The 25,703-nt window shown below is 43.4% G+C and overlaps 1 protein-coding gene across 14 annotated transcripts in view; it reads right to left on the reverse strand.

Annotated features, from left to right (window-relative positions):
- The window catches only part of NAP1L4 (nucleosome assembly protein 1 like 4), a 64,924-nt gene that overhangs the window by 33,432 nt on the left and 5,789 nt on the right, over positions 1-25,703 (reverse strand). For 6 of the 14 annotated variants that reach the window (XM_082629551.1, XM_082629559.1, XM_082629556.1 and 3 more), the window contains exons 2-6: positions 23,019-23,098; positions 22,703-22,780; positions 10,311-10,341; positions 9,804-9,862; positions 182-281 (exon numbers count right to left, since the gene is read on the reverse strand). In XM_082629551.1, the coding sequence (XP_082485677.1) occupies positions 182-281; positions 9,804-9,862; positions 10,311-10,341; positions 22,703-22,780; positions 23,019-23,098 (348 nt within the window). Of the gene's footprint in view, positions 1-181; positions 282-9,803; positions 9,863-10,310; positions 10,342-22,702; positions 22,781-23,018; positions 23,099-23,830; positions 23,895-25,703 lie in introns of those variants that run through there. The other 8 variants (XM_082629564.1, XM_082629563.1, XM_082629561.1 and 5 more) reach the window with 3 other exon arrangements.

Raw genomic sequence — 25,703 nt, forward strand, 5'->3', positions numbered from 1 at the left:
CCACAGGCCTGTAGCCTCTACCAGGCTCTGACCCCAGCACTCACCTTCGGGACCCCAGAGCCTGGCTCTCAGCAGGCAAGGTCTACTGAATGAAAAACATACTTATTCCTAGTCTAAGGAACCAGGAGAGGTTTTTTCTTTGTTTCTTAAAGTTGCGTCCTCTCACTCACGGCATACTTACGTCTCGATGTAGCTTGAAGGAGTATGGGAGACACTGTCAAGTCGTTCCTGTAAAGCTGCCAAAACTTGAGGATTCTGCATCACCTGGTCTGCGAGCTTTTCTATTAAGAGTTAAAAAAAAAACAAAGCCAAAAAATTTAAAATACACCCACCCCACGAGAGCCAAGAGTTGAAAATCACAAACACTTATCTACTACTTTTGCTTATCTACTTTAATTTGTAAATATAGCAAGTAGCTTCTTAAAAACATCTGTTTCAAAACTCTTTATCTGTAAAGGCACTTGATACTCTCTGTTACTCACCCAAGCGGATGGTGATAAATACACCGAGGGTGCCTGGAGAGCTCTGCTCCTCACCTCAGCAGTAGAAGCCCCGGTGTCCCCAGTGGGGACACTGTCACTTGCTAAGTTCAGGCAGTCTACCTCCCTCCCGGAAGCCAAGGATGGGGACAAGCTGCCTGTGGCTCAGTCAATCAGTGCGCATTTGTGCCCCAGCTCAGGAAAGCGCGACTCCCACCAGCTCCCTGGGGGCACCAGACCTTCCAGGCGCTCTTTGCCTCCACCTTCACCCACCTTGCCCTCCTGCCCAAACCTGCCTCCTCCCAGGAGCCCCTGCCCCTCTGCCCTGCGACCTCGACAGCTCACACACACCGTACCGACTCCCGAAGAACAAACACAACGCTGAGAGGGAGGTCAGCTGTGCCGCAGACTGGCTCACACCTGGCTCGCGGCACAGGCTCTGTATTGAAAAGATTCCCTCTCAGCAACACTGTACGGAAACCCAAACTCAGGGCCCTCACCCGACTCAAAAGGCAGCGCAGACCTAGAGTTCTCCCCCACCTTCTGTAAGACAGCGATGCGGGCAAGCTGAACACAACGAGCAGGCACTCATTTTACCTTTAACTCCAATCCCAGCCACTAACATGGAGCACCATGTATGTGTACAAAACACATGTAACTGTGTACATACAAAACTGCATGTAAATACTAAACATATACACAAACACACATCTCTAGCTCTGGCCACTGAAAGGTCTAGGAATAATGGCAGATGGGATTTATATTTTGATTTTTAAATCTCTGTCCCAACTAAAAGATACAGGCCTCCTTGCATAAATGTAGATTCCAGATCTGGGGAAAGGAAAGTTCAAGGGAAAATGGAACATCGCCTGTGCCACACAGCTAGAGAGAAGTCAAAATGGATGGGGACGCAGCAAAAGGACACAGAAGCCAGCTTAAAGGGACCCCACTGGCCAAATGGGACAATCTGCACACCAGAAAGAAGAATGGTGGACAATGAGGGAAGATGGTACAGCAGAAGGACGTGCGCTCACTCCCTCTTGCGAGAACACCAGAATCACAACTAACTGCCGAACAATCATCAACAGGAAGACACTGGAGCTCACCAAAAAGATACCCCACATCCAAAGACAAAGGAGAAGCCACAGTGAGATGGTAGGAGGGGCACAATCACAACAAAATCAAATCCCATAACTGCTGGGTGGGTGACTCACAACTGGAGAACACTTATACCACAGAAGTCCACCCACTGGAGTGAAGGTTCTGAGCCCCACGTCAGGCTTCCCAACCTGGGGGTATGGCAAAGGGAGGAGGAATTCCTAGAGAATCAGACTTTGGAGGCTAGCAGGATTTGATTGCAGGACTTCAACAGGACTGGGGGAAACAGAGACTCCACTCTTGGAGGGCACACACTAAGTAGTGTGCGCATGGGGACCCAGGGGAAGGAGCAGTGACCCCATAGGAGACTGAACCAGACTTACCTGCTGGTGCTGGAGGGTCTCCTGCAGAGGCAGGGTGTGGCTGTGTCTCACCTTGGGGACAAGGACACTGGCAGCAGAAGTTCTGGGAAGTACTCCTTGGGGTGAGCCCTCCCAGAGTCTGCCATTAGCCACACCAAAGAGCCCGGGAAGGCTCAAGTGTTGGGTTGCCTCAGGCCAAACAACCAACAGGAGGGAACCCAGCCCAACCCATCAGCAGACAAGCGGATTAAAGTTTTACTGAGCTCTGCCCACCAGAGCAACAGCCAGCTCTACCCACCACCAGTCCCTCCTATCAGGAAACTTCCACAAGCCTCTTAGATAGCCTCATCCACCAGAGGGCAGACAGCAGAAGCAATAAGAACTACAATCCTGCAGCCTGTGAAACAAAAACCACATTCGCAGAAAGACAGACAAAATGAAAAGGCAGAGGGCTATGTGCCAGATGAAGGAACAAGATAAAACCCCAGAAAAACAACTAAATGAAGTGGAGATAGGCAACCTTCCAGAAAAAGAATTCAGAATAATGATAGTGAAGATGATCCAGGACCTCGGAAAAAGAATGGAGGCAAAGATCGAGGAGATGCAAGAAATGTTTAACAAAGACCTAGAAGAATTAAAGAACAAACAGAGATGAACAACACCATAACTGAAATGAAAAATACACTAGAACAGAATAAAGAAAAAAATAATGAAAAGAAATGAAGACAGCCTGAGAGACCTCTGGGACAACACTAAATGCAACAACATTCACACTATAGGGGTCCCAGAAGGAGACGAGAGAGAGGAAGGACCCGAGAAAATATTTGAAGAGATTATAGTCGAAAACTTCCCAAACACGGGAAAGGAAATAGCCGCCGAAGTCCAGGAAGCACAGAGGGTCCCATACAGGATAAACCCAAGGAGAAATATGCCGAGACATACAGTAATCAAATTGGTAAAAATTAAAGACAAAAAAAATTGATTGAAAGCAGCAAGGGAAAAATGACAAATAACATACAAGGGAACTCACAAAAGATTAACAGCTGATTTCTCAGCAGAAACTCTACAAGCCAGAAGGGAGTGGCATGATATATTTAAAGTGATGAAAGGGAAGGACCTACAACCAAGATTACTCTACCCAGCAAGGATCTCATTCAGATTTGATGGAGAAATCAAAAGCTTTACAGACAAGCAAAAGCTAAGAGACTTCAACACCACCAAACCAGCTCTACAACAAATGCTAAAGGAACTTCTAAGTGGGAAACACAAGAGAAGAAAAGGACCTACAAAAACAAACCCAAAACAATTAAGAAAATGGTAATAAGAACATACATATCAATAATTACCTTAAACGTGAATGGATTAAATGCTCCAACCAAAAGACACAGGCTCACTGAATGGATACAAAAACAAGACCCATATATATGCTGTCTACAAGAGACCCACTTCAGACCTAGGGACACATACAGACTGAAAGTGAGGGGATAGAAAAAGATATTCCATGCAAATAGAAATCAAAAGAAAGCTGGAGTAGCAATACTCATATCAGATAAAACAGACTTTAAAATAAAGAATGTTACAAGAGACAAGGAAGGACACTGCATAATGATCAAGGGATCAATCTAAGAAGAAGATATAACAATTATAAATATATATGCACCTAACATAGGAGCACCTCAATATATAAGGCAACTGCTAACAGCTATAAAAGAGGAAATGGACAGTAACACAATAATAGTGGGGGACTTTAACACCTCACTTACACCAATGGACAGATCATCCAAACAGAAAATTAGTAAGTAAACACAAGCTTTAAATGACACAATAGACCAGATAGATTTAATTGATATTTATAGGACATTCCATCCAAAAACAGCAGATTACACTTTCTTCTCAAGAGCTCATAGAATATTCTCCAGGATAGATCACATCTTGGGTCACAAATCAAGCCTCAGTAAATTTAAGAAAACTGAAATCATATCAAGCATCTTTTCTGACCACAACACTATGAGATTAGAAATCAATTCCATGGAAAAAAACGTAGAAAACACAAACACATGGAGGCTAAACAATACGTTACTAAATAACCAAGAGATCACTAAAGAAATCAAATAGGAAATAAAAAATACCAAGAGACAAATGACAATGAAAACATGACAATCCAAAACCTATGGGATGCAGCAAAAGCAGTTCTAAGAGGGAAGTTTATAGCTATACAAGCCTACCTCAAGAAACAAGAAAAGTTTCCTCTCTCTCAGCCATGTGAGGATCCAGCAAGAAGACAGCCGTCTACCTACAAGGCAGGAGGAAGGCCCTCACCAGAACCAGACCATGCTGCCACCCTCATCTCGAGCTTCTCAGCCTCCAGAACTATGAGAAATAAATGTCTGTGGTTTAAAGCCACCCAGTCTAGTACTTTGTTATAGCAACCAGAGCTAAGACAAGCACATTTTATAATCTCTCTCAGTGTGATAATCCAGTTAGATGTGCCTAATTTGAAGTCCACATGCTACTTACTGTGAGGTACAGAAAAAAAGATTATTTTTTTGCTTACCTCATTTTACATTCGTATTACACTAAATTATCAGTTTTTGTAACACAGCAATATTTTGTGCTTAATATCCCTAACTAGTACCAAAGATGATTGATAGATGTCAGATGTTTTGGGTATCCTGAGTAGCCCCAAATCTTCCTCTAATATCCACTTAAAATAGCTCACATATAGTGTGAAACCAGCACTCTCTTCATTATTGCTGAGAATTATTGAGGAATTTATACTGTCCAGGCACCTTTAATTCTGAATTCCTTCTCCTACTATATTCTTATTTATTTATCTATCATTGCTTCTGCAATTGCTCTTTTCTCTCTACCCGACTTTTTCTTCATTACGCCCCTTCTACAAAGAAATCAACTAAAACCAGCTATTATTATTAGCATTTTGTAAATGAAAGATTCAGGATAATGGATAAGAATTACAACACGCCAACAATATCAACCTGAAATATTAAATATCTTATGTTTTCTTATGTCTCCCTACCTAGAGCATTTTTCAGCAGGTGCCTTTCTCTAGTAATCCACCTAATCCTCAAGATCTTTCTTCCTAACTTCTCTCAAATTACCTCAAAAAAAAAAAAAAAAAAAAGAAAAGAAAGAAACAAGAATTATCTCAATTAAACAATCTAACCTCACACCTAAAGGAACTAGAGAAAGAACAAACAAAACCCAAAGTTAGCAGAAGGAAAGAAATCATAAAGATCAGAGCAGAAATAAATGAAACAGAAATAAAGAAAACAATAGCAAAGATCAATAAAACTAAAAGCTGTTTCTTTGAGAAAATAAACAAAATTGATAAACCATTAGCCAGACTCATCAAGAAAAAAAGAGAGGACTCAAATCAATAAAATTAGAAATGAAAAAGGAGAAATTACAACAGACACCGCTGAAATACAAAGCATCCTAAGAGACTACTACAAGCAACCCTATGCCAATAAAATGGACAACCTAGAAGAAATGGACAAATCCTTAGAGAGGTATAACCTTCCAAGACTGAACCAGGAAGAAACAGAAAATATGAACAGACCAATCACAAGCAATGAAATTGAAACTGTGATTAAAAATCTTCCAACAAACAAAAGTTCAGGACCAGATGGCTTCACAGGTGAATTCTATCAAACATTTAGAAAAGAGCTAACACCCATCCTTCTCAAACTCTTCCAAAAAACTGCAGAGGAAGGAACACTCCCAAACTCATTCTATGAGGCCATCCATCACCATCACCCTGATACCAAAAACAGACACAGATACTACAAAAAAAGAAAATTACAGACCAGTATCACTGATGAATATAGATGCAAAAATCCTCAACAAAATACTAGCAAACAGAATCCAACAACACATTAAAAGGATCATACACCATGATCAAGTGGGATTTATCCCAGGGATGCAAGGATTCTTCAATATACGCAAATCAATCAATGTGATACACCATATTAACAAATTGAAGAATAAAAACCATATGATCATCTCAATAGAGGCAGAAAAAGCTTTTGACAAAATTCAACACCCACTGATGATAAAAACTCTCCAGAAAGTGGGCATAGAGGGATCCTACCTCAACATAATAAAGGCCATATACGACAAACCCACAGCAAACATCATGCTCAATGGTGAAAAACTGATGTCATTTCCTCTAAGATCAGGAACAAGACAAGGACGTCCACTCTCACCACTATTATTCAACAAACTTTTGGAAGTCCTAGCCACGGCAATCAGAGAAGAAAAAGAAATAAAAGGAATACAAATTGGAAAAGAAGAAGTAAAACTGTCACTGTTTGCAGATGACATGACACTATACATAGAGAATCCTAAAGATGCCACCAGAAAACTATTAGAGCTAATCAATGAATTTGGTAAAATTGCAGGATACAAAATTAACGCACAGAAATCTCGTGCATTCCTATATACTAGTGATGAAAAATCTGAAAGAGAAATTAAGGAAACACTCCCATTTACCACTGCAACAAAAAGAATAAAATACCTAGGAATAGACCTACCTAGGGAGACAAAAGACCTGTAGGCACAAAACTATAAAACACTGATGAAAGAAATTAAAGGTGATACCAACAGATGGAGGGATATACCATGTTCTTGGAATAGAAGAATCAATATTGTGAAAATGACTATACTACTCAAAGTAATCTACAGATTCAGTGTAATCCCTATCAAATTACCAATGGTATTTTTTACAGAACTAGAACAAAAATCTTAAAATTTGTATGGAAACACAAAAGACCCCAAAGAGCCAAAGCAGTTTTCAGGGAAAAAAACGGAGCTGGAGGAATCAGACTCCCTGACTTCAGACTATACTACAAAGCTAGAGTAATCAAGACAATATGGTACTGGCACAAAAACAGAAATATAGATCAATGGAACAAGACAGAAAACCCAGAGGTAAACCCATGCACCTATGGTCAACTAATCTATGACAAAGGAGGCAAGGATATACAATGGAGAAAAGACAGTCTCTTCAATAAGTGGTGCTGGGAAAACTGGACAGCTACATGTAAAAGAATGAAATTAGAACACTCCCTAACACCATACACAAAAATAAACTCAAAATGGATTAGAGACCTAAATTTAAGACCGGACACTATAAAACTCTTAGAGGAAAACAGAGAAAGAACCCTCTGACATATATCACAGCAAGATCTTTTTTGATCCATCTCCTAGAGTAATGGAAATAAAGACAAAAATTAACAAATGGGACCTAATGAAACTTAAAAGCTTTTACCTAGCAAAGGAAACCATACATAAGACGAAAAGACAACCCTCAGAATGGGAGAAAATATTTGCAAACAAATCAATGGACAAAGGATTAATCTCCAAAACATATAAACAGGTCATGCAGCTCAATATTAAAAAAACAAACAACCCAATCCAAAAATGGGCAGAAGACCTAAACAGACATTTCTCTAAAGAAGACATACAGATGGCCAAGAAGCACATGAAAAGCTGCTCAACATCACTAATTATTAGAGAAATGCGAATCAAAACTACAATGAGGTATCACCTCACACTAATTAGAATGGGCATCATCAGAAAATCTACAAACAAATGCTGAAGAGGGTGTGGAGAAAAGGGAACCCTCTTGCACCGTTGGTGGGAATGTAAATTGAAACAGCCACTATGGAGAACAGTATGGAGGTTCCTTAAAATACTAAAAATAGAATTATCGTATGACCCAGCAATCCCACTACCGGGCATGTATCCAGAGAAAACCGTAATTCAAAAAGACACACGCACCCCAGTGTTCATGGCAGCACTACTTACAATAGCCAGGTCATGGAAGCAACCTAAGTGTCCATTGACAGACGAATGGATAAAGAAGATGTGGTACATATATACAGTGGAATATTACTCGGCCATAAAAAGGAACGAAACTGGGTCATTTGTAGAGATGTGGATGGATCTAGAGACTGTCATACAGAGTGAAGTCAGAAAGAGAAAAAAAAATATCGTATATTAACAAATATATGTGGAACCTAGAAAAATGGTACAGATGAACCAGTTTGCAGGGCAGAAATTGAGACACAGAGGTAGAGAACAAACGTATGGGCACCAAGGGGGGAAAGCGGTGGGGGCTGGGGCTGGTGGTGGGATGAATTGGGAGATTGGGATTGACGTGTATACACTGATGTTTATAAAATGGATGACTAATAAGAACCTGCTGTATAAAATAAGTTATTTATTTAAAAAAAGAATAATGATGGCAAATGATTAAACACTGAACAAAAAGCTAATCCAGGGCTTCCCTGGTGGCGCAGTGGTTGAGAGTCCGCCTGCCGATGCAGGGGACACGGGTTCGTGCCCCGGTCCGGGAGGATCCCACATGCCGCGGAGCGGCTGGGCCCGTGAGCCGTGGCAGCGGAGCCTGCGCGTCCGGAGCCTGTGCTCCGCAACGGGAGAGGGCACGGCGGTGAGAGGCCTGCGTGCCGCAGGGGAAGAAAAAAAAAAAAAAAAAGCTAATCCATGAGTCTATGGGGTAGTGGGGGAGTAGGGAAGTATTTCTTTAATAGATGTAATATGTTAGTCAGATTGATAGAATTAGAAAAAGACCCTTTGGTGACCACCAATGTCATCACGGATTCAGCAAGGCTCATCAGTGGTGCCCGAATCCCTATGTAAGAGTCTTACGGAGAACAGGATTCCCACAGGGTGCCCAACAGCTTCTTTACTCCAAGGACCCTAAAGGCAGAGACCAGCAGACACTGTCTTCACCACGTCATCACTCTTGGGAGCCCCGTCACAGGTCTAACTGCATTCCCACTCCATCAGGTCGCCTATGTTCTCGTCTTGCCAAGACATTTACGCTGAATCTAGTGAGGAGAAAACCACCAGACCCATCCAGAGTGTGGGCATTCTACAAGACAGCTGGAGCACACAGCCTGCTGATGTGTCCCTGCGAGGAAGCGTAAAAAAGGTGGGGGGATAACTCTAGAATAAAGGGGACAGAACTAAACGCTATACATGATCCTTGGCCAGCCCTGGATTTGAGTGTGGGGTACGGCAGTAAAAGAAATGCTGAGAAAACCAGGAAAATATGAACATGACTGTACATTAGCTAATAGCACTGGACCGACATTAAATTTCTTGGTTGTGGTAATGGCATTGTGGTTATGAGACTTTATCCTAGTTTTTAGGAAATTTATACTAAGTTGTTTTAGGAAGAAAAAGCCAGAATATCCACAACTTGCTTTCAGACAGTTCAGAGGGAAAAACAAGTATAGATAAATACTTGAAAATGGAAGAAAGGGCCTTCCCTGGAGGCGCAATGGTTGAGAATCTGCCTGCCAATGCAGGGGACACGGGTTCGAGCCCTGGTCCAGGAAGATCCTACATGCTGTGGAACAACTAAGCCCGTGCACCACAACTACTGAGCCTGCGCTCTAGAGCCCGTGCTCCACAAGAGAAGCCACCGCAATGAGAAGCCTGCACACTGCAAGGAAGAGTAGCCCCCGCTCACCGCAACTAGAGAAAGCCCGTGCGCAGCAATGAAGACCCGACGCAGCCAAAAATAAATACATAAATTTATTTTTTTTTAAAAATGGAGGAAAAGTAATATATCTATGAGCTTATGATCATATCAAAACAATATGATATCTGGGACGTGCTTCAGAATAATCACGGGAAGAGAAGGCACAGGTGAAAAAAGCCTGAGCGCCTGGTAATCAGCGCTAACGGCGAGAGACGGCAGGTAGAGGTGCACTGTGCTATTCACTTGACTTTTGGGGTCTGAGCAGGAGCCTCCCTGCTCTGCATGCAAACTCTCCAACGGTTCACTTTTTCCCATGTGCAGTGAACTGACCTGTATTACTTGCATTTTTAACAGCTTCCAAGGAATCTGAAGGAACCCCATCTGAAAAACTAAAACAATATATTTAAAAAGTATTACTCTAAAAAAAGTTTCACAGATAAATAGCACAATGGCGTTTTTCTTATTTAACATGTTAAGAGGTGTCTCCACAGTAACTTCAGATTTGAGCAGAAGACAACTACAGACACACACGTGTTACCTATGAAATACTTTCCTCACCGTTATTAAAAAAAGCCACCCTGCCAAGCTGTTAGGACACAGTGCACACAGTGGCTCTGTGGGACAGCCACACAAAGTCTCTAAAAACACAAAGGTTTTTAGTATCAATATATGACACACTTTTCACATCTAAAGCAAGTTCTTTATGGGCTCAAAAACACAGAGGGAAAAAAAAAAGCCATCAGCTGGAGCACCTAATGATGTTTACAGAAATAAGGCTTGCCTCTTGCTCACCAACTAAAATTCAAACTCCAATAAACAAAGTCCATTTTGGCTTACCTGTTATCTGCCATCTGAATGTTTTTATCTCCTACAAATTAAAGAAGAATTCACATTACTAAATATTCACAAACAAAAAAATTTCAAATGTACTCTTTTCACAGTGATTTTCAGTGGGGGATGAGGACCTCGTAAGGAGGGGCAGGAGGGACTGTTCTGGGGTGATGGAAATGCCAAGACCTGGAATGGGGTACTGGTTACTTGCATATACACACTTGTCAAAACTCATCAAATTAAAAACTTATACACCTTTCAGTGCAAGCACATTTACTCATAAAAAATTTCTCTTGTTGGCACTAAAATGACCAGACTTCAGAATAAAGACAATTCATCCATTTTAACTTGCCTCATGTCTATAATGAGTTTCAGAAACAGGAACACTTATGCTAGACCAATTATTTTAGAGCAATTCAAAGAATTTACTGGTGCTCACATTGTCTTTCAAACCCTAACTCACAGAATGATTTTAAAATTTTGTTTATTCTGTATGTTCTACTGCTTCTACACTGAAGATGCAGTACTTGTGTAAAAACATCATGTAATACACTCAATTATGATCCCACTTTTACAAGAGACATGTAAAAAAAGATTATCTCCAGATTAGGTGACTTTCCACCTATAAATATTAAAGGTGGGTTCTAAGACATTTATGACTTACATAGAACTTGATAGTAGTACAATTTCAAAGCCCTATCTAAATGCAGAGCTAAAAACAGTCAGGTTTGGTGATCACATTTCCTTAGTCCTAGATGTGTAGTGCATCCACTTCAGACCCCCCTCTGAAGAGTGGTTTCAGGCCGACAACCGGTCGGTGACTCATTCTCAGGTATCTGAGCAGAGCCCACGCCCCTTAATCAGTGCTTCAGGCTCAAGGAGAACAATAATGCTTCACAGTTGGGAAACAGCTCCACTTGGTATGTATGAGCTACAGCTGTCTTAAGTGCATCCTTCTCAGGTAAGTCTGTTCCAAAAGAAAACCCTGTAATTACTTTAAAAGTCCGAAATACTACATAAATGTTACATTATGTTTCAAAAAGCTAAATGATTTAAGGAAACAAATGAAAATCAGGAGAGGAAAAACCCTCCCACGGTCCCCATCACCTTCTGCTGAGTCCAAAGTCACTCCACACAGAAACCCAAATTCCTACACCTCCCAGCTTAGCTCCTCCGCAATCTACTGCATGCATACAGCCGCACCCGGGCTATTCCCGAGCTTTTTTTTTTTTAAATAAATAAATTATTTTTGGCCGCGTTGGTTCTTGGTTGCTGCGCGCGGGTTTCTCTAGTTGCGGTGAGCGGGGACTACTCTTGGTTGCGGTGCGCGGCCTTCTCATTGCGGTTGCTTCTCTTCTTGCAGAGCACAGGCTCTAGGCACGCGGGCTTCAGTACTTGTGGCATGCGGGCTCAGTAGTTGTGGCTCGCGGGCTCTAGAGCGCAGGCTCAGTGGTTGTGGCACACAGGCTTAGTTGCTCCGCGGCAAATGGGATCTTCCTGGACCAGGGCTTGAACCCATGTCCCTTGCATTGGCAGACGGATTCTTAACCACTGCACCACCAGGGAAGTCCGATTCCCAAGCTTATATTCTGCTTTTTCATATATTACAAATGGACAACATGAGACAGGCAGGTCTTCAAATTAACATCTGATGACAACATTTTAAGAGCTAATACACTTACCTTTTACCAGTTGTTAAATACTGAAGTTTTCCCCCCTATGATATACTTCTGACAACATCTACATGAACACATCTTAGTTTACCTGGCTTCCCATCCCCAGTCATCCTTTATATGGCAATAGTAGGATTGTGACTGTAGGATTTCTGGGTCAAAGAATAGGAATGGATACGGACACCTACCGCCAAAGTGGTTACACACTGAAACCAACTACAATTTGGCTGCGTAATTAAAGTCTCCCCTGTCTAACAATTATGTCCACCAGCACCGTCTGTGTAGACCCCACACACCAACTGCTCTCCCTTGCAGCAGCTGTCACTGCCAGCTTAACAGACAAAGTCCCATTTTCCCCACCCAATCAAGCCACACACCTAATTCCAACACCTCCTGTACTAGCAAGGTCACCATGTGACAGGCAATTTCCCACATCTTATACCCAGAGCAACTCGAGCAGGGAGGGTGCATCCCCAGTGCACGGAAGAGGACACTGAGGATGGGAAGGGTGAGGTGACTAACCCAAGGTTACCTGGCTAGTAAGGTGTGGACTGGGGTTTCTTTCAACCTAAAAGAAAGGAGGTAAACTAAGGCAAACTCCAGTTACCAGAAATAGAGTTTATGTGGGAACAGCAGAGAAACTGCAATTCGGGACACACATACTGAAGCGAGCTACAGGTGAGTTCACTGAAGGCTTGGGGTGGGTTGCTTCTTTGGGCAAAGAGTGCAAAAGGGCAAAATCCAATTAGGGACCATGCAGCAACTGGTTCCAAGATGCGGAGAGATTCCTGGCAGATGCTCACTGGTTGGAGGATAAATTTCGATCTCTCGTAAATCAAGCATTATGGGAAATCAGTCCCACCATCTTTGTTTTCTGAGGGTACATGTTTTCTGAGGGTGCATGCGCAAGAGATTCTCCATTTCACATCCTTCCGTTCCATTTTAGATTAAGATCCTTTCACATTCCCCCCTTTTGATTAAACTCTTTCACAAAAAGCACTGCTCGTCAGTCTTACTGTGTGGGTATCTCACTTAGTCAGAGGCACCATTAGCTGCACGTGGATTATGGGTCTCTCGGAGCTGAGGAGGACCATCCTCAGATGTCTCATCCCACGGAAGAGGAAAACAGCAAGCAAGGAAAACAGCAAGATACTTGGCCTCATTTGAACAAAACAATTGAGAAATGGGGAACCTCAGTTATGTTCCTCTGACGTGGTCAGTTCAGTTTCCATGGTCAGCTGAACTTCAGGATATGCCTTTATTTTGTAGTTACATACAGGAAAAAGAACTTTATTTTGTACATACATCTGGGAGAAGGACATTTGCCTGCTGATACAAAACAGGAGAAATTTAACCATGTGGATTATACCCATGGCCAGAAGTCCAATTATAGCTACTGACTAGAATAAACTTCTCAACCTGTTTCCCCAGCTGCCTATATTTAATAGGTCAAAAATGGCCCAGGTCCCAGGGGTATGGCCTATTTCAGTTAATAGTTTGATATCTTCCATTATTTTTATTATTTTTTTTAGGCTGCGTTGGGTCTTCGTTGCTGCACGCGGGCTTTCTCTAGCTGTGGTGAGCAGGGTCTACTCTTTGTTGCAGTGCATGGGCTTCTCATTGCGGTGGCTTCTCTTGTTGCAGAGCACGGGCTCCAGGCGCGCAGGCTTCAGTAGTTGTGGCACGTGGGCTTAGTTGCTCCGTGGCATGTGGGATCTTCCCGGACCAGGGCTCGAAACCATGTCCCCTGCATTGGCAGGCAGATTCTTAACCACTGAGCCACCAAGGAAGCCCTCTTTCACTACTTTCAGTTCTCGTGTTACTTTTCCCGGTTTGTTAACATAAAAACAGCATTCTTGGGACTTCCCTGGTTAAGTCCCAAGACTTCTGAGCCTGCGCTCTAGAGCCCGTGTGCCACAACTACTGAAGCCCAAGCACCTAGAGCCTGTGCTCCGCGATGAGAAGCCACCGCTGAGAAGCCTGTGCACCGCAACGAAGAGTAGCCCCTGCTCGCCGCAACTAGAGAAAGCCCGCATGCAGCAATGAAGACCCAACGCAGCCAAAAATAAATAAGTAAATAAATAAAATTTTAAAAAACAAAAAACCCCCCAGCATTCTTCCTCAAGCAGGACACAGGTTCCCCCATGCTATGCAGTGTGGAGGTTTAGGGCTCTGCAGTTTTGTAAGACAACTTCTGCTAGGCTGTCTACTTGGGCTTGTTGATGTTTAAAAGCTCTGACATAAGCATTAAGGTAGTAGCCATGAATTTGAAGAGATTCTTAACTGCCTTTTCAAGTTCTGCTGCTCCAACTCAAGGGAAAAAGTCCAAAGGGCAAATCCCTTTCTATGTACTATGAGTGTAGCCGTAGGCATACACTCAAAATTGTATCCATCCCAGCTATGACGTGCTCTCTCAAGACGGCAGGAGAAAGAACCCAGATTGGGCCCAAGGGCGATGGAAGGCAGGGTTCTCCCAACTTCAGCATCAGGAGTGAGGACAATGGCTCCAAGCGTCCTTCCCATTTAGGGCAAGTGTGGAGTATGCATTTCTTCCACACAGAAGGAAATAACCAGTGTTTTCTAAAGACAGGGTATACTCTTTTCCTGGAATAAAAGAGATCTCATGATCAAAATCAGTCATTCATACACAACGCATGGCAAGTGGTTCTGTTGAGCACAGTGAGAACAGTTAGAGGAATATCTTAAAGTTCCTATATTTGGAGTAACAGGTGAGTTTGATTACTGTGGGGGAGGTTGTGATGGGGGCTGGGGATCTTCCAGGGACAAGCTAGGGTGAAGTAGTTCCTACCACTCAACAGATTTCTGATCAGTTCCCCAACGAGGCACCACTGAAGAAAGCACATCAGCTTTCCATTCCCCGTATCATTACAATTTTCATTACCCCACCAAAGAGATACATGCCGGAAGAGACGTCAGGCTCCTAGATTCCAGTGGGGAATGAACCCACGGCCATCTGAATCACATGCAAGTGTCACAAGGGTGCAGGAGGTGGCCCAGAGATTCGCCAGCCCCATTAATGCTTCCGGAACACTGGAAAGCTTTTGGGTACGAGTCCGGACTTCAGTGAGAGGGATTCCTTTAGGGGTGGGGCACCCCATGGGATGCTGTCATGCCAGGTGCCCATTTAAGTATAGCCGCCAAGATGCCAAAGGAAAACCCTGTGTCTCTGCCAGACAGGCTTCACCACCCTTCTAAGGATACCGGCCAGGCCTCCAGTTCAGGTTCATCATCACCAGCAAGCAGCAAGGCTGGTGCAACGAGAGTTCTTGTGAGGTGGGAGCATTACAGCCAAACCAGGGGGCGGCACAGAGGCCGAAGAAGGGGCAATTACACCTGCAGCCGCATGCCCTGGCCGCGGGACACAGAACGGGCTGAACCGGAGGTTCCACAGGTCTGGGCCGGGCCCCTCTGGTCTCCGGAAAGCCGTCCGCTTCAGCCCTTAGAAATGCTTAGCTTCCAGTCTTGAGCTGGGTTGCAGGCCCACTCAGGTTTGGGGTCCTGTTTAAGATGGGACACAGGAATCCAGGGGTCTAACTCTGGGAGCTTCGTGGCACAGGGATCAGTCAGAAACGCCTGGTACAAGTCCTTCCAATGAGGGAGGAGGCAGTCTTTATGCAGAGGTCTCTTCCAGTAGTCGGAGTCTCCAGGCTGCAAACTGACATCTTCACCTCCGGGGAGCACACTGGAGAAAGACTGCTCTACTACAGCACGATGATCCTCAATGGATCTTAGACCCCTGCAAATGGGAAGTATGTGCCCTTCTATGAGTTGGGTCAAACAAAGCAGAGGCTAAATGCTTTGGCCATCCGTAACTATTTCAAAGGGTGAGAATTGATGAATCCCAAATGTAGATCTAAGATTCAGAAGAACCACAGCACTATCTTTGGCCAATGCATGTGGAGGGTTTCAACTAACTCAGCCAACCAGCTCTTTACAATTACATTTGCATGAACCAGTCCTGAAGACTGAGGATGATAAGCCTGATGGAAACCGTCCAGTGAAGTAGGTCCCCTGGAGTTCCAGGGGCGGAAGAGGTCCTCAACTGGGTATGATCTTTCCTACCAGGACTTTAGCTATGGAAGAGGGAGTCACCACTCTACATGGAAACGCTTGAGTCCGACATGAAAACCGTTACTAGAGCATATTTATACCCGTGAGTGGGGGCAACTGTATGAAATCCACTTGCCAGAGCGTTAGCAGTCTGGTGAATTAAAATGTCCTGAGGCGGTACAAACAGGCTTCCTTGGGATCAATTTATGACAGGTAGAAGAAGCAAGACAAGCGCTTTTTGTGGTCTTGCTGATATTTCTCTATCAACATTGATTTATAAAGGCTACCATTTTCTCAGTGGACCAATGGTTTAATTAATGTACACTGGTCAATAAGGGAAGTTTTAGATTTTCTGGCAGAAACAGCTTATTACTGGGTTCAAACCAGAGCCCCTTTTCTTCATGGGTCCAACAGCCAGCCTTTCAGATATCCAGTTGTGCTTTTCTCTTTCAGAGGCCAGCTGTTATCCTCCCCTGGCTAGTTCTCTTAGGTCTTTGCAGGGGGAAGAGCATTTTGGACCATGACGGAGGTTTGGTCTATGGGTATCATAAAGGAAGTGTTTTTTTGCAGAGGTATCAGGGAGGTGGTTTCCTCTGGCTTCCAGTGAATCAGACTTGCAATGCCCAGGCCCTTTAATGATAGCTAGAGCTGCCGGCAGCAGTATGGTGTCCAACAGACTTTGGGCATAAGGGTCATTCTTAATTTTATCTCCACTGGGAGTAAGGAAACCCTGTTGTTTCCATAACATTCCAAAGTACTGCACCACTCTACAAAGGCATACTATCAATAAAGAGGTGTGCTGTCTTGCCTTTGACTAAAATGCATGTTTGAGTGAGGGTATACATACAGACCTCCAAGGTACTACAGGTTTGGTTCCAGACTACTGCAGTAAAGCGAGTATCACAGTAAAGCAAGTCACATGAACTTCTGGCTTCCCAATGCATATAAATGTTTACATTATATGGTAGTTTGTTGAGTGTGCGATAGCATTATATCTTAAAATACAATGTACATACCTTAATTTAAAAATACTTTATTGCTAAAAAATGGTAGCCATCGGGGCTTCCCTGGTGGCTCAGTGGTTGAGAGTCCGCCTGCCGATGTAGGGGACACGGGTTCGTGCCCCAGTCCAGGAAGATCCCACATGCCGTGGAGCGGCTGGGCCCGTGAGCCATGGCCGCTGAGCCTGCGCATCCGGAGCTTGTGCTCCGCAACGGGAGAAGCCACAACAGTAAGAGGCTCGCGTACCGCAAAAAAAAAAAAAAAAAAAAGGTAACCATCATCTGAGTCTTCAGCAAGTTGTAGTAACATCAAAGATCACCGATCACAGATCACTATAACAGATACAATAATACTGTGAGAATTACCAAAATGTTACAGACACAAGAAGTGAGCAAATGCTGTTGGAAAAATGGCGCTGACAGATGCTGACACAGGGTTGTCACAAACCTTCAATTTACCAAAAAACACAATATCTGCGAAGCACAACAAAATAAGGTAGGTATGCCTGTATAATTTTCAGCTTGTTGAGCTGAAGCAGCCAAAGTTAGGGCTGCAGCCTCAATAATCTCAGATACCCAGCACAAAATTTACCATTTTCATTTTTCAGGTAAGAGCCATTAGTAAACCACGTAAGATCAGGATTCATCAAGGAGGTTTCTTGTAAGTAGTCCTGAGGTGTCATCATGACACCATCAAAGTCAGAGTCATGGGGAATTTTATCAGCGGAGGAGGGAAGATAGGTTGCAGGGTTGAGACTGTTACACTGAATGGGAGTGATGCGGGCACAGCGAGTAAGAAGATTTCAAAGGGGGTAAAATGGCTTGCTGAAAGGTGTTGAGTGTGGGGTGAACTCAAGAGAGCCTCAACGGTGTGAGGTGCAAAGATGGTAGCCTTTACTAAGAGGGCAGCAGCAGGCATAGCCCTAAGCCATGCCATATGCTCAGGCCAGGGATCTAACTGGTGGGTGTAGTAACCCAGGGGTCAGTGATAGCCCCATATTTGGGGGTAAATATCCTGAAGGCATTCCCTTCCTTCTCATATACAAAAAGGAAAAGGGTAGCTGATAATTTGGGTATTCAAGGGTCGGTGGATTTATTAAACTTTCCTTCAAAGGCTAAACGATCTTGGTCATCCCAAATAATGAGGTCAGGTTTGCTGTTCTTTAGAAAGGCATATAGGGTGACTTCCCCGGTGGTCCAGTGGTTAAGACTCCAGGCTCCCACTGCAGGGGACCCGGGTTCAATCCCTGGTCAGGGAACTAAGATCTCACGTGCCGTGTGGCACAGCCAACAACATAAGGGAGCATATGGGGGGCAGAATCATTAAAGAGAAGTTTGGAATCCAGTTGCAACAATAACCAGCTAGCCCAAGAAAACCCCGTAACTGACATTTGGTTTGGGGGTTTGGAGAGTTTAAAATGCCTTGAAGCCTATCGGGATCTAGGTGTAGTCTCTGTTCTGAGATTAAATGTCCTAGATATCAAACATGAGTTTGGACAAATTGCAGTCTTTCCTTCAAGACCTTATATCCCTTAATGGCTAAGATTTTTAACAGGTGAACAATGTCTTTGTGGAAATTTTGGGAGGGCGAGCAAAGAAGCAAATCATCTACATATTACAGTAAGGTGGTGCCTCCAAAGAATTCTACGTCATTTAAGTCAGCCTTTAAAATCTGTCAGAAGAAGAACCTCAGTAAAGCCCTGACGCATGACTGTCCAGGTATATTGTTGTCCTTCCCAGGTAAAGGCAAAAAGATATTGACTATTTATCAACAGGAATACTAAAAAAAAATACTGCCTAAATCGACCACAGTGAAAAAGTTGCTTCCAGTAGAGATGAACACCGACAGCACATGGGGATTACAGGAGACAGGGTGGCAAGGAATTACAATGCTGTTTATTGCCAAAGGTCCTGCACAAATCTCCCTCCTTGGCTGTTGGGTTTTTTACAGGTAAGACAGGGCTTTACAAGGACTAGTGCAAGGGACAAAGAGTCCTTTGGCCTTACAGTCTTCTATGATAGAACTTATGTCCTGGAAGACATCTTTATTTATAGGGTATTGTACGTCTTAATAGGAGAGGCACTATGAATTCTGCCTATGTCTGCTGAGGATTCTGCCCAAAGAGTGGGGGGGGGGTAATAGTGGGGTAAGTCCAAAGCTTGGTCTTCTTAGCTTTGCAATGTAATAAAGGCAAAAAGGGGTTTAATCTTCCTAAGTGTTGATTTGAACTGAAGGAATACTTCTCCCTTTTGAGGGAAAAAGTGGCAGCATGCTAATTCTCCAGGAAATATCCTAATACATGTATGGGAGCCAAACTGCTGAGGAGAAATGGGTGTTTGTTTTGCAAAGGCCCCAGACAACAAGGTATGGGCTGGGAAACAGGGACACGTTGCAGTGTGAGGTCCCCACTATTGGAGCGTATGTAATACTGTGAGGAAGGAACTGTTCCGCTGTGGTTAGGCTGGGCGCTGACAGAGCAGCCCCTGTGCCAATTAATACTATAAGGAACTTGTCTCTGATCTGGAGAAGAGTCTTCCCCAGGCTATTTAATAGACGGACAGGGAACAGTCCCTGTGTGTCCTCTGAGTCACATCCTTGGGGTGGGTTTGGCTGTTGGTTCTTCGAGGGTTGCAAGTGTTTGGATTTCAATTTATAGCAATCCTTTTTCCAACGGCCAGATGTGCTTTGAGTCTCCATTTGCGGGAGTTGTCTTTCTTTTGGTGTCATCTTCTGGGGTACGAGCCAATTGAGTGGCCAAACTGACAAGATCAGGGTAGACACTGTCTCCCATTCTATACAGGTTCTTTTGACTAACAGGGTAAGTCCTTGGTTAGATCATTTACAAACGTGGAATTAAAAGCCACCTGGGTGGATTCAGCATCTGTGGGAAGACTGAAATTTTCCTAAAAAACAATCTGGAGCCTGCTCTAACAGTTATGGACAGATACAGCAGACTTTTGAGTGCATGCCTGAATCTTATTCCAGTCCATGGACTTGGGGAAGGCTCTAGGGATGGCTTCATGCAGGCTTTTGGCTGTACTGCCAGCCTGATCACATAAAAGGGCTGGTGGTTGGTTTCGTTTAAGCCTAAGAGATCGGACTTCCCTGGTGGCGCAGTGGTTGGGAATCTGCCTGCCAATGCAGGGGGCACAGGTTCGAGCCCTGGTCTGGGAAGATCCCACATGCCGTGGAGCAACTAAGCCCATGCACCACAACTGAGCCTGTGCTCCAGAGCCCGCGAGCCACGACTACTGAAGCCCGCGAGCCACGACTACTGAAGGCCGTGCACGTAGAGGCGTGCTCTGCAACAAGAGAAGCCACCGCAATGAGAGGCCCACACACTGCAAGGGAGACCCCACACAGCCAAAAATAAATTAAAAAAAAAAAAGAATCCGCCTGCCAATGCAGGGGACTCGGGTTCGATCCCTAGTCTAGGAAGATCCCACATGCCACGGAGCAACTAAGTCCGTGCACCACAACTACTGAGCCTGCATGCTGCAACTACTGAAGCCCGCGCTCTCTAACAAGAGAAGCCACAGCAATGAAAAGCCCACACACCGCAACGAAGAGCAGCCCCCGCTCACAGCAACGAAGACCCAACACAGCCAAAAATTAATTAATTAAAAATAAATAAATAAATAAAAATTTAAATTGGGGGGTGGCGGGAAAAGCCTAAGAGATGGTTCAGGGATTTCTCAACTGGTTGTTTTAGTCCAGTGTTGGGCTTGACTTATTTTAGACAAGCATGTGGACTGTCTGATAGAGACTGGAGGGACCAAGCTGATAAATCAGGGTTACGATACTGAATTCCACACCAAATCTATGAGGATCCACGTTACCTTGGGAAAGTCCTTATAACCCTAAGCCTTTTTTTTTTTAAGATACCCTTGATGTGGACCATTTTTAAGGTCTTTACTGAATTTGCTACAATACTGCTCCTGTCTTATGCTTCTTGGTTTTTTGGCCACGAGGCATGTAGGATCTTAGCTCCCTGACCAGGGGTAGAACTCGTGCCCCCTCTGCATGAAGGTGAAGTCTTAACCACTGGACCACCAGGGAAGTCCCTAGCCCTAAGCTTGACCTTTGCCCATGGGGTACAGGAAGTTTGCTATGGTTTAGCAGGATCCTCAGAAGGTCTAATTTTGAAAGGGAAGTTTTTTTTCTTTTCTTTTCTTTTTTTTTTTTTTTTTTTTTTTTGCGGTATGCGGGCCTCTCACTGTTGTGGCCTCTCCCGTTGCGGAGCACAGGCTCCAGACGCGCAGGCTCAGCGGCCATGGCTCACGGGCCCAGCCGCTCCGTGGCATGTGGGATCTTCCCCGACCGGGGCACGAACCCGTGTCCCCTGCATCGGCAGGCGGACTCTCAACCACTGCACCACCAGGGAAGCCCTGAAAGGGAAGTTTTAATGGGCTTGGCAGGTGAGGGTTCAGTGACAGGAAAGAAAAGAAGTTCAGAGAGAGGGGAGGGATAAGGAGGCAGCAAAGAGAGAGATACAAAGGAGATGGAGCAGTAAGGGTAGGAGGGACCTCAGCTCACACCAAGAAAGAGACCAATGACATTTTAAAAATCCACCTTTAGCTGCTTATTTGCTTCAATTTGGAAACAGTATTTGGTAAGGAGGCAATTTTATAATCCTGAACCCATTTAGAAGCCTCCAGATAACAATTAAAATAACTACCCTATGTGGATGGTTTAATCTGGTAACCATGGTCTTCTAACTTGGTTTGGAGAAAAACAAGTTTGGGGACATAAAAGGTTCCTTGTAATGGCCACTGAAGTTCTAAGTTATCCTTAGTAAGACTGGTCCATTTAGTCAAAAATGTCTATGAGGAAAGATCATAATAAAACACATCAGGTGGGACTTCCCTGGTGGCGCAGTGGTTAAGAGCCCACCTGCCAACACAGGGGACACGGGTTCAAGCCGTGGTCCGGGAAGATCCCACATGCCGTGGAGCAACTAAGCCCGTGCGCCACAACTACTGAGCCTACACTCTAGAGCTTGCGAGCCCCAACTACCGAGCCCACATGCCACAACTACTGAAGCCCACGCGCCCTAGAGCCCGTGCTCTGTAACAAGAGAAGCCACCACATTGCAGTGAAGAGTAGCCCCCACTCACCGCAACTAGAGAAAGCCCGCACACAGCAATGAAGACCCAATGCAGCACAAAATTAATTAATTAATTAAATTAAAAACACCTCAGACGGACTCCCCTGGTGGCGCAGTGTTTAAAACTCCACGCTCCCAATGCAGGGGGCCCAGGTTCGATCCCTGCTCAGGGAACTAGATCCCACATGCATGCCACAACTAAGAGTTCGCATGCCACAACTAAGAAGGCCGCCTGCTGCAACTAAGACTCGGTGCAACCAAGTAAATAAATAAATAAATAAATAAATATTTAAAACAGACAAACAAAAACACATCAGAGTTCCTGAAGGGAGCCACCTTTAAAACATTTAGATGATTAGTATCCCATTGTTGCATTCAGAACAAAAGAGTACTTGCCAGAAGGACAATCTGTCCCTATCCAGATCCCAAATAAAGCCGGAGAGCTCAACCAAAATGAGGGAGCTCGAGATCCAAGAGGAGACTTGCCTAACCAAGTTACGGCAACTTGCGAAAGTGAAGAGCACAAAGGGCTCAAGTGTGAGTACCTTGCTCAACTCTGGGGGTTGCCACTCCTTGGTGGGTATCTCCTTTGGATCCCACTTCTGACACCATGTAATGGCAACCTAAAAGAAAGGAGGTAAACTGAGGCAAGCTCAAGTTACCAGAAATCGAGTTTATTTGGGAATAGCAGAAGAACTGCAGTTTGGGACACGTTCAACTGCAGTGAGCGACAGGTGAGCCTGAAGGTTTAGGGCAGGTTGCTTTTACAGACAAAGAGTGCAAAAGGGGAAAATCCAGTTAGGAGCCACGCAGCAAGTTCACTGACTTGAAGATGGAGAGAGATTCTTGGAAGACACTCACCGGTTAGAGGATAAGTCTCAATCTTCTGTAAAGCAGGCAATTTTGGGAAATCAGTCTCACAGTCTTCAACTTTCACTTTCCTGAGGATGCATGCATGAGAGCTACCCGTTCATATCCTTTGGTTCCATTTTAGATTAAAATCCTTTCACATTTCAGATCCAGACCCTCTTGACCTTTCCCTACCACCACCAACCACTTCACTTCCGGCCACCACTTCCACCTGCTCAATTCAAAATTACTGTTGCTGTTGTTGGAATAGATGACAATCAACAGCTCAGTCAGGGTCAGGATCCTGCAGTTCAGCAGCACTTCCAAGAAACCCACTGTCTAGAAGTAGAGTGTGAAACCACTCCTTCTATCCTGTTCACTATGTAGTAGTCTCTGGGACCGAAACAGCACCTGACATAATAAATACCTGGTGAACGAATAAACACTCTATTGCAGAATAGAGGCCAAAGAGGTTCACTTTCCCAAAGAATCACACCACTCCAATTTAAAAGACCCCATGGATACAATGATCCTGTTTTCGGTGACGTGATGACAAAGCAATTAAGTTAAACCCAACAAAACATTCTTCCTGCCCCCAAAAGGAGCTAAATCAAGGAAAGAAAAACAAACAAAATAATGAGTTTAAACAATAGAAAAGAAAATACTTTGAGGTCAAAACAACAACACAAACCCAGAACTCAATGTTTAAAGCAAAGCACACACACTAAAAACAATATGGTTTTGATCCGGGTTTGAATCCCATCTCCATCATTTCCTAGCTGTGTAACCTCGGTTTCAACATCCATAAACTAGAAAGGACCTACCTGAGAGGCTGCTGTGAAGATGGAATTAAACACAGGAAGTGCCCAGTACACGATCTATTCCAGGTCTCTCTCCACTTTTATAACCGCAATATGCTTACAAATCATCCTACCTATTGCTTGATATGAAACCAACAAATTGAGTGAGTTTAAACACTGCTACCCTTATCTAAGAAAAAATAATGTAGAGTGGTGACATATCACAAACAAGCTGGAGTTCAGTTACTCAAGTTTCACACCACAATTTACTTGCTTTTGTTTAGCAATCACTATCAAATAAAACTTTCTTAAAATAGAAAATTATAAGGAATTACCAAATTTGCAGGTGTGAGAAATATAACCTTCCATTTGTTTTACATGTTGGCATACTGCGTTTAATATTAATTTTATGAAACCACAGTCCCAAGCCTCATCAAAAGGGTCTCTTACTTCTAAAAGGCAATCAAGTTGAAATATGAAAGGAATACCAGGCAAAAGAACATTCTAAAATTTCAAAAGAATACAGCTGTTCAGTTTCCCTTCCAGGGTCGAAAACTTTGAGCCTATAATTCTAAATCTGGATTGACATGCAAATTTCCATGATTACACAAATGAATGTTTTGCTTTTATTTATATAAGCTACCTCACAATCCGATTTATGGATTAATTTATTTTTACCCCAAACAAAAAAATTTTCCTAGGGGAAAAAAATTTATTTTTGTAGCAAGTTATCCAATATAACTTTAAATTCTTAATTTTTAACTGAAAACATTTAGCCTACAGTTAGAGTAATCCTATAATTTCAAATTGGGCCACTCTCAAGAGACAAAGAAGGTGTAAATTGGGGAACATGGTCGCCCTTCACATAACCAAAAATTTTAATACATTTATTAGCTGTCTTAAGTCAGAGGTCCTCCATATCTTCCCATGAGATAAATGATTAAAATTAACTTAAATGTAATCAACATGTTTCTGTTAAGACTTTAGAATTTCAATATAGTCTGTAATTCTTATTAAATTAGGGTGGCAGTTAAATGAACCCCACAGCACAATCACTTGGTTCACATAAAAGTCTGAGGGCTGGCGATCCCATCGTGGGGTCTGATCAGTCCCAGGGTACAGGTCCAAACCCTCCAGGAGTACCAGACCATACTTTGGCTTAGGACACATCAGAAAGGACAAAGAAGCCATTCATCTGCTCTAAGAAGGAATCAGGATATCCCCACAGGACATCCCAATGTCTCTACCCACAAAACCTGTCCACTATACAAAGCCCTAATCAGGAGATTCTTTATTCAGTCTCTGTCACTGCATGCCTTAGTATTGGGAGTTAATTGCGCTGGATTCAATATGCCAGCAGGTAAGTGAAAACATATCTAAAATAAACAACCAGATAACTTATGTAAATAGCTTAAATAATGGAAAATGTCCTTGTAAATCAACAAACCCTTCAATATACTTGTAATCTCTCAAAAGTTTAAAAAAAAAAAAAAAAAAAGCGTCCAGATTCTAAACTCAAACCAGTGGTCTTAGAATTATGTTCTAACTGATTTCAATCATATGTAATGATTGATAATCTAATATATATGCACTTTTTCTTTTGCCATGATCGAAAAATCTATTTTAAAAATCACACATATTACATGTTTACAGATGAACTAAGATTGGCAGATAGTTAATTATTGCTGCTAAATGTTAGGTACATACGGGGGAATCACTACTTCTACATATGTTTGAAACTTTTTATTGTCATGTTTTTGAAAAAAGAATGGATGAATGATCCATCTCTGGCCTCCCACTGAAGAGTAAGTTCCATGAAGGCAGAGATCTATCTACTTGCTCAACACAGCAGTCCCTGGGCCCAGCACAGGACTAGGCAGGAGACAGTGGCCAAGCA

Source organism: Mesoplodon mirus (genome assembly GCF_964341445.2).
Source record: "Mesoplodon mirus genome assembly, chromosome: 7".
NCBI classification, from domain to species: domain Eukaryota; kingdom Metazoa; phylum Chordata; class Mammalia; order Artiodactyla; family Ziphiidae; genus Mesoplodon; species Mesoplodon mirus.